Here is a 10,316-nt window from a genome sequence, read left to right on the forward strand (position 1 = left end):
GTCAAGAATATTAAAGTCACTGTTGTAGTTTATTTTTATGTTAGCTGTAGCTTTTTGTGTCCTAATTAAAATTTAACTTTATTGTGAAAATAGCTTTAATATACTTTATAATGAAATTACATCAATTTGGGTTAATTGTATGACCATGGTGGCTGGGACAGAATCTACCATCCCTGGTTAATATAACTTTGTCAAATTTTCATTTATGGCTTTATTTTTATCACTGCTGTTTCCTGTGGGTATGTGGTAAAGCAAAGTATTGTGAGCTACATTTTAGTGTGCTTGTTTGTAAGCATAAAAAAGGCAGTTGGAAGGATCTAATTTTCTCTAGTAAAGTCAAAAGGATTTATTGACCATGTTCATAGAGCATAGCCTACTTACTTCTGGACACTTCAGATGAAAGAGACCCTGACTGCTACAGATTACACCAAAGCCCATGCCTGGTTTCTCCCCTTATCACTTTCCTTGAAATGTGTTACTAGTGTTTTGTGCTGATTTAAAAATCACAGGGTAGTGATAATATTATAAAATTAATTTATGTTAATAGCCAGATAAAGAATACTGTGGTAATAAAATTTAAAAACACAGGATGTTTAAGGTGTGAAAGTTTATCTTTAGGTTCCTAGAGTCTATATTTTTATCTTAAAATAGTCAAGATAGAACTTTCATTAAAGAGGGGGTAAACATGTGGAGATCAAAAAAAAAAAAGATCAGGAAAAGAGAACCTGAATACAGTTAACATGCTAGGAGCTTGCATTCACATTGTAATACCTAATCTCTATCCATACCTAATGAAATGGATTTTATGTTGAAAAATTACATCTCAGCATATTTTAATTGAAGTCACAGAGTTGGGAAACAGCGTGATTTGGGTACCATATTAGGTCCTCTGACCTCTACTTCTAAGGTGCCATTCTGATTCTGTTACATTCTAAAAGCTTAATTTTATTTCCATGGAAAATAACTGTTTTCATAGCATTTTGGAGGCTTCCTTCCCTATGATTCATTCAGGTTCTTCCTGACATAAACTTTTAGCAATGAATACCATTAGCAACCAATTTTTTGTTTGGAAATTTCTGGTAACTGGCATTCTGTCAGAGCCATTTCTTAATATAGGTGAATTGTGAATCATGAAGTTAGAATATTCCCTCAATATATAGGAAGCTCTCAGACTGTACAGAAGGCATCCCTTTTGGTACAGGAAGGTCTTTGCTTTAGAGTCCAGATGTTCCAGGAATTACCTGAGAAGAAACCCTTGATATTTCCGGAAACTTTATAAAACTTCCAGAAAAATCTGATTTGGTATATATGGTGGTTGGTTTTGAAGTACTGTCTTAAATGTAAGCGAAGAAGAGAAGTAAGAGAGAAGAGTTTATTATAGAGTATAAGATATATTACATTTGGAACCATCATTATCTGTGATCATATTTTTCTTCATGGATATAGAGCTGATTCCAAAATCTAACCAGGGCCTAAATACAGTCAAAACACGGCAAAACAAACAATACACTTTGTTTGGGCAAGTTTTATTAGATAGTGTTATCCTCCCAAGGTAGATGTATTTATCATATAAAGTAACTTCTAGAGTAGGAAATGTTAGAGATCTGTGTTGTGGGTAGAGAAAGGCTTATAGACTGATTATCCATGCTATGTTTCTTGGAATGTCTTAATTACTGAGTTTCCCTAAATTGAGAGCATCATCTGATAATGTGCCTTTTCTGAAATTTGGAGCAAAAAATTCAAAGTGAATTTAATTACTGTATAACAGTCCTAGAGTTGGAAGTAAACTTTCAGTTTAAGTTTCTGTAGGTGTGAGAAAAATTTTATTTTCATCAATGTCTACAGTTTTTGTGTGGAACCAAGATTTCACTTCCCATTCTTGAGGAAGTCGGAAGTCTTTTGTGGGTAGCAGATGATGGCCAGTTGTGGGACCTGATCCCATAGGCTGGTCATGACTTGCAAAACCATGCTCCTGGATTCTGAATGGCCCACTTTGAACTGCTGGTTTGATGAGGCACATTGAAAGCAGAGAAATGTTTTCTATCACAGAATTCTCTGTGCTCAGTTACCAGTTTGGCTCTGTTAGAGTAAAATGTTTAATTAACACTTCTTTCAGTTACAAAGCAGTATTAGGAGGCTGCTTTTAGTTTACTTTTTTTTTAATGTTAATTTATTTTTGAGAGAGAAAGTGAGTGAGAGAGAGAGAGACAGAGTGTTGGGGAGGGGCAGAGAGAGATTAGGAGACACAGAATCTGAAGCAGGCTCCAGGCTTCGAGCTGGCAGCACAGAGCCCCACGTGGGGCTTGAACTCATGAGCCATGAGATCATGACCTGAGCCGAAGTCGGATGCTCAGCCAACTGAGTCACCCAGGTGCCCCTAGTGTACTTTTATTGGAGATGGTTCTTTACTATCAGCACCAGAAAGGCTATCTCATTGCTTATCTTTTGTTTCTTAAAATAGATGTTCAGTATTTACTGTGGGAAAGACTGGACAGGCCAAGGAGTTAATGCACCTAATACAAATGAAGAAATACTTCGAATACCTTGCCCTTCAATTGGGACAATTCTAAATCACAGAATCTCTACAGTCTCCTGGAGGAATACAGTTGGCTTGCACTCCAGTTATAGCAACATAAGCATCTTTCCTTTCTCAATACCGCTTCCCTGTTCCCTTACTAATGAATACTAAAATCAGCTGCCAAATAAACTACATGCAATACAATTTTGTCTTAGGGTCTTCTAAGGGAAACCAACCTAAGTAACTATGTAGAGCTGCTACTCCTACATATATAACCCTTCAATGTAATGGTTCCTGACATTCCCCAGAGCTGGGTTGTACTTTGTTTTCAAACCTTATGGGAAGCAGAAGGGATTTTCTTATATTACTTATTGTCAAAATAATCACAGTTTCAATCATAAAATATTATTTAGTAGATACTACTGCTGTCTGCTAAAATAATAAAATAATACCCTTATATAGTAGATTCACATCTCCCATGCAAACCAAAGTAATGAATAAATGCTCTACAGAGGAGTAGAATTTTGATCAGTGAGGTAGAAAATATATTAAGTTTATGTCTATTTTAAATGTCAGATGCCTAGGTAGAAATATATAAAAGACAGGTGGATGTATAGGTTGAGATCTCCAATGATAGAACCAGTTAGCAGAGTCTGACATAATGTCCTTATTTGCTCAATCTTTTTATGGCTACCTTTATGTCTTTATTTCTTAACGTATATATGATGGGATTTAGGATGGGTGTGATAGCAAAGTCAGCAATGAACAGGTATTTATCAACTGACGATGTGGGGAAAGGCCATACATAGAGAAACATGCATGGAGTGAAAAATAGAACCACCACAGTGATGTGAGCTGACAGAGTGACAAATGCTTTGGATAAGTCCCCTGAAGAACGTTTCCAGACAGTGACCAAAATAAAGATATAGGAAAGGATTAGCAGGAAGAAGGTGCCCATGCTCATGAAGCCACTGTTGGCAGCAATAATAAACTCAAACTTGGCTCCATCTGTGCATGCAAGTTTTATGATCCTGGGAAAGTCACAGTAAAAGCTGTCTACTTTATTAGGACCGCAAAAGGGCAAGTTTATAACGAAAGCAAACTGGGACATGGCATGGATCACCCCAATGACCCAGCCAGCAATTACAAAAGAAACACATATTTTAGGGTTCATGATGTTCAGGTAGCGAAGAGGCTTACAGATTGCTGTGTACCTGTCAAATGCCATGGCAATGAGTAACACCATCTCCACTCCTCCCATGATGTGGATGAAGCATATCTGTGTCATACAACTTTGGAAAGAAATTATCTTGTATTCATTTAAAAGGTCTCTAATCATTTTGGGGACTGTGGTAGAGGCAACCCCCACGTCAATGAAGGACAGATTGGCCAGTAGGAAGTACATAGGAGAATGTAAATGAGAATCAAAAATTACCAAAAAGACAATGAAGAGATTTCCCAGGATGATTCCTAAATAGATCAAGGAAAATATTAATGTAAGAAAAACTTTAGTTTCCCAAGAACTAGAGAGTCCAAGCAACACAAACTCAGAAACCATAGAATTATTTAATCCATCCATTGACTTGGGCAGAGGAGCTGATTTTCAAATCACCTGAGAATAGAAAATGATTAAAAGTCAGAATCAGTGGTACAAGTGTAAATTTCCTATTTCTTGCTAGTTTTTTCTTTGGGGTACATATCCCCAATTAGAAATCCTTTAATTGAATAAGAAAAAAATTAAGGATATGAAAACATTATGGTGATCAAGAGAATGATTACATAAAAAGGGAAGAAAATTATTAATATTTTCGATGGAGGTAAATGGTATTAATTCCCTTCTATTACATTTTCAGATCCTTTTATTTTACCTCTCAAGGATTTCTAGACCTTTCCCTGATCACTTACTTACGTGTTCTCCCATCTGAATAATCTCGGCTACTACTATCAGCTTCACATTAATATTCTCACACTAAACTTGCTAATTTTCCTTAACTGAATTTATTTCAGTGGTCAAATAGAGATCTTTAGGCCAAAATTGTTTAATGCCTTTCACCTTGTTTCACCTTGTATATGTGTTTTGGTTTTGTTTTTAAATTTGTGTGTGTGTGTAATTTTCCATGGAAATCAGGTGCTCAGATTGTGATTATTCATAATTTTGATTCATAACTATTATCATGGGTACATGCCTCTATATTCAATGAAAATGTTAGATACAAAGACTGAATGCTTAGTAAGTAAAAAATGTTAATTAAACAATTATAATATTAATAGATGACATGTTTTTGATGTATCCTCCATGCAAAGCTTTGTACCAAGTACATTATCTCATTTAAACCCCACAGAATTCAATTTGGAAAACTTTTTTTAGACTCATTTTACTAATGAAGAAACTGAGTCTTAGAGGGATCAAGTCAGAGCCAGGACTTTTACCCAGAGCTGTAGGACAACATGATGCATGCTTCTGACCATGGCTCTGTGATCTTGAAGGTTGGCTCTTCCCCATATACCATGGATCTTCCCTAAGGATTGATCAATTAAACTTTCAACTTTTTGCTTCCTTTTACCTATTTACATAGTTAGTTCTTTTTTAAAAAATCAAGTTTCTGAACTTGTGTCTCCTAATTTTCTTTCTCTTCCTAACTCCTCATTGGTGGTCCTCACTTTTTGTTCACCAGTAGGCCAAAACAATTCAGTTTCCAAAATTCCTTGTTGATAGGAAGAACCCCTGGAATCTGAATACATCATACAGTAATCAATTTTTAGCATCATTTTCCTTGATCTCTCTGCAGGATGTGATAATATTTATCATGCCCTTTATTCTGTAACTCCCTTTGCTCTTGGCTCCTTGGCTTTTTTTTAATTCTTTTTTTAAAGTAATGTTTATTATTTATTATTTTTGAGGGTGGGAGGGGCAAAGAGAGAGGGAGACACAGAATCTGAAGCGGGCTCCAGGCTCTGAGCTGTCAGCACAGAGCCTGATGTGGGGCTCGAACTCCCAAACTGTGAGATCATGCCCTGAGCCAAAGTCAGACACTGAACCCACTGAGCCACCCAGGTGCCCCTCATTGGCTTTTCTAAAGCCAATCTTCTTCCCACTTCTTGCCAACAGAAATTTCATTTTTTTCTGGTAGTTGGCTTAAATCTCTAGATTATAGAAGACATTAGCTCTATCTCCAGTTGAGAGCATGATTTTTATACATGATCTATACGTGATTATATAAACCAGTTGCTATAAACCCATTTCCTTGGCCATGAATTAATCTAAGATAGGGCATGTGACCCAGAACTATTCAATGGTAAACTAATGTTGTTTGAAGAACTTTCCTTCCAAATGAAAAGCTTCATGTAGAGAAGATTCTTTTCATGGTCTTGGTTTTTTGTTTGTTTTTTGTTTGTTTTTTGTTTTTGTGGGGTTTTTTTTTTGCATTTAATGCTAATGATATGTTTAAAAGTGCAGAAACCACAAACTTGCAAAGCCCATATAATAAAATAATACAGTAAAAATTCAGAGAGGACCTAGAAACCAAAGGCATGTTGAATCATTTAACTAAAGCTTGCAATAATGTCCCTTCAGATTTATTCTTATAATGTGAGAAAAATAAACTGTAACTTCTTTGATCCACTATAAACCAGGTTTTCTGTTAATTTGTTGAATGCAATTACATCATTTTTATAACAGCCCTTCCCTAATTATTCCTCTGCCTTTCTGACCTCTCTATACCTTTCACTAACATAGCAATCATTTTTACTCTCCTTCACCTTAACTTCTGGTGTGACTCAGAGTCTGTGTTAAGTATTTTTTTTTAAGTGTGTTGACAACACCTCTTTTAACCATTCTCTCAGGAAAGTCTTCTATGCCTGTTTACCTTGGTCTGATAATAGGAAGGACTTAAAAATGCAAATTCTTCATCACATACCTCCGCCTGTATCTTTTTAAAACCCTCATAAAGATTCTCATTGCTCTGAGGGGAAAAAGATTTTATTCAATACTCGTTTACTTATTTTCACTAGTACCTACATGTTGAATTCTGAATCTGTAGGTTTATCCCTTGCTCCAGAGTAATATATGCAAAGCAGTCTGTGGTATACACAAATGCAAGTTCCATCTCCATCATCAAGTAGATATGTCAGAACTGAAATTATAATATTTTAATTTACTGCAATGACTTGATAAATATCACTACCATTCTCTCCAGTGTCTGGTGTAGATACCTGGGTAGCACTCTGTTCTTTCATTTCTAGCTCCAGTTGTATAACTTTATTCTCAACTATTTCTTATTTCATTTCCTTCTTCACTTCTATTGTCATTTTGTCCTTTACATCTGGTCTACATATTTTCCCATCTTGAAAAGGCTCCCAATTGAAAAGGCTCGTGAATGATCTCTCTGTTCCATTTTTCCCATGTCCAGTCTGTTCTACAGTCTGTTTCCATATCTGTCTATCCACAGATCAAATGATCACGTGGTTTTCCTATGTGGGTCTATCAAGAGAAAATTTTAGATCCCACAGCATATCACATAAAGACCATGAGAAGAGATAAACAATACTTGATTTCAGAGGCTATTTCTATAAAGATGATAGGGAATGAATGTACTAAACAATCACTGGATAAATTTCAAAGCTTATCCCTGATAAAAAAACTTAGTAAAATAGGAAAGATTAAGAAATATTTTGATATGATATTTTAAATATAATTTTTAAACCAATAGTCAGTGTCTGATTATAGATGAAACATTAAAATCAGGAACATGAATAAGGAAACTTGCAGAATTGTGTTTCAATAATTTACTATAGCAGAAAGAGCAAATCAAGTAATGTTCTTGAAAGGATGATATCAAAAATATAATTGTTCACAAATCCCATCTCAATAACTTGTAATTAAATGAAAAAAATAAATCAGGATTATTTTAATAAACATAATAAATAATAAACAGTAAATAATAACTTAATAAAATAAAACAATTTAGAAAGGTCTCCTTTATAAGTGAAATAATTATGCAACATATGCATTCTATTGAAAAAACGAACTTTTCTGAAACATTTGAAATGCAGATTGAAATGGAAAATGAAACCATGTAAATAGAGAAAAAAGATTCAAAGTTGTAAAAATAGCCGTTCTCACTGAACTCTTCTGAGCAATAATTGCAGTTCCCATGTTTTCACTCTTATGTGGTTCCTGAGAAACTTAACAGAAGACCATGGGGGAGGGGAAGAAAAAAAAAAGAGGTTAGGGAGGGAGGGAGCCAAAACATAAGAGACTTAAAAACTGAGAACAGACTGAGGGTTGATGGGAGGTGGGAGGCAGGGGGACTGTGGGTGAGGGTGGGTGATGGGTATTGAGGAGGGCACCTGTTGGGATGAGTACTGGGTGTTGTATGGAAACCAATTTGACAAGAAATTTCATATTTAAAAAAATAAAAAAATAAAAATAAGTAAAATAAAAAGCCAAGTGGAGGGGCGCCTGAGTGGCTCAGTCGGTTAAGCATCAGACTCTATGTTTCAGCTCAGGTCATGATCTCACAGTTTCGTGAGTTTGAGCCCAGTGTCAGGCTCAGCACTCTCTCACCCTCTCTCTCTATCCTCCCCCTCACTTGCTCTGTCTCTCCCAAAATAAATAAATAAATAACCTTTAAAAAAAAAGCCAAGCAGAAATATTGTGGAGCATTACAGAGTGATCTAAATGTCCATTTCAAAGTCCAGAGATATTGTGAAAAGGAAATGAAGTGGGTGCTAGGGGGTAGAAAAGAGAACACTTTCTGTAAAGGAGATTGGGATATATCATAAACCCATACTAATTAAACAATGATTGATTTAACTGAAGTTGAACAGATAAATATAACGAAACCCAGTTAAGAATGTGGTACAAATTAGGAAACTTAGTATATGATAAATAAGGCATTGGAATTAAATAGGATAATCGAAGGCTATATACTAAAATTAGAGTATTCGATAGTTAGTAAATATGAAGCTCAACATTGGAAACATAAACTTGTAAGTATCTTACCATTCTTCTTACAGCAAAGTATCTTCCAGATGCTTAGAAGGCTTAAGTTGTAAATAAAATTGTAAAGTTTTAATAAAATGGGTACGAGTTAATTTCTAAAACTGGAGATTGAAGAGGTCTATGTTTACTTTAAATTCAGAAAGCAGATTCCATTTTTAAAAATTTTCTCCTCAACAGAATAGATAAACCTGTTGCTGCTGTAGGTTTGGGGAAGCAGTGCTTCTCATTCTCAGCTGATGGGAGATGTGAAGTGGTACAGTCATCCCAGAAGGCAGTTGAGTCATAAGAGTAAAAAATATTTTAAGTGTAATTCAGAATCCTATGTCTTGGAATTAATTGAAAGAAAATAGACAAAATGCATAATGTTATTTTACTTTAGCATTTGTTATAATAGGAAATGTTTGTTAATAAGGGACTGATTATGTGGATATATCCAGTTTTAAAAGGGTTATTAGGTGTCTACATTAACTAGCATGGGAAGATATCAGTAAGTCCAGAAAACTAGAGAGGAAAAAAAATATTTTTACTGGGAGAGGAGAGTACAAATTACATTTGCATGAACGGATGTTTAGAATTTGCCCCCAAATTCTACTTTAATTTGAATATAGTTTCCACACAATGTTACATTAGTTTCAGCTGTGCAGCATAGAGATTCAACATCTCTATAGGTTATGCTATGTTCACCCCAAGTATAGCTACCATCTGTGGCCATATAGGTGGTGGGATTTTAACTAATTTTATGCTTGTTTCTTTATCCCCAACTCGACTTCCTATACTTTTACAGGTAGTATTTTTTAAAATTTAAAATCAAATGTATCAAAATTAGTTGAGAGAATCAGAACACTTATATAGGAGCCATTTCCAATATACAGCATCAGCACCAACACAGGGGCCAAACTATTTGTGTTTCTAGATGCTCCACTTACCTGCTGTGATTTCTGTGTGAGTTACCAGACTGCCTTATAGGTCAATTTCTTCCTCTGTTAAAGGTAGACACTAAGAGTCGGTACTTCTTATGATTGTCTCGAGGACTAAATGAGTTGAAACAAGAAAACATGAGAAATGCTATGGTATATAATAAGTGCTAGCAAAGCACTTATTTGCTATATAATAAGTGCTCAATAATTTTGATGATTTTCAGGAAACCATGGGAGCAGTGGTTTAATTCCTCTGGCAAAGATAAAGCTAGCATGCTTTTCATATTGAATAGTAGGAATAGAATAGTCAAGACATAGATGTTACCTTTTATTTTGTGATACTAATATTTAGGGAGAAAGTAGATGAAAAGGTCAAAGTACTTCACATACCACTTTAACAAAGACCAAGGCATTCTGAAGAAATACATCTTATAATACAATTTTAATTGTGAGAATAAGACCAGAAGGAAATAACCAATGTGAGTGAAAATCAGTCAAATCAGGTGAGTTAACAAAGGAAGTGGCAACTGAAAGAGAAGTAAATAGTGGAGAACATAGAAAGAGGAGGTAATTTATGGAACCAGATGCTGGAGAATTAAAGATGGGATTTCCATGTACCTGCGCAGGCTCTCTTTTCATCCTCAGCAGCTTCAGGGGATTGAGAAACACGGAGAGATTCAGTCTGTTTTGGGTTCATCATCATTGCTCTAGACAAATAGTTATAGATTGTACCATTAGAAATGAAACCAATTAGCATGACTGAGAATTAATGACTCATAAATGTTCCATATATTCACTGGTGCTTCCCCCTCACTGGCAAGAGGAATTTCCTTTTTGAGATTATCTTATATGACAGACTTCTGAAAGTTCCTGACTC

General features: G+C 35.2%; 1 protein-coding gene across 1 annotated transcript; it reads right to left on the bottom strand.

The window, feature by feature from the left end:
* Window positions 1–3,185: 3,185 nt before the first annotated feature.
* LOC102970145 (olfactory receptor 4F21-like) lies at window positions 3,186–4,097 on the bottom strand. The gene has a single exon (XM_015539951.1). It carries the CDS (start codon window positions 4,095–4,097, stop codon window positions 3,186–3,188), a length of 912 nt encoding a protein of 303 aa, XP_015395437.1.
* Between the last annotated feature and the right edge of the window lie 6,219 nt (window positions 4,098–10,316).

Source organism: Panthera tigris, chromosome B3 (genome assembly GCF_018350195.1).
Source record: "Panthera tigris isolate Pti1 chromosome B3, P.tigris_Pti1_mat1.1, whole genome shotgun sequence".
NCBI lineage: Eukaryota > Metazoa > Chordata > Mammalia > Carnivora > Felidae > Panthera > Panthera tigris.

Coding starts and splice junctions, on each gene's coding strand:
- LOC102970145 (XM_015539951.1), bottom strand. CDS start 4,097: ATGGATGGATTAAATAATTCTATGGTTTCTGAGTTTGTGTTGCTTGGA.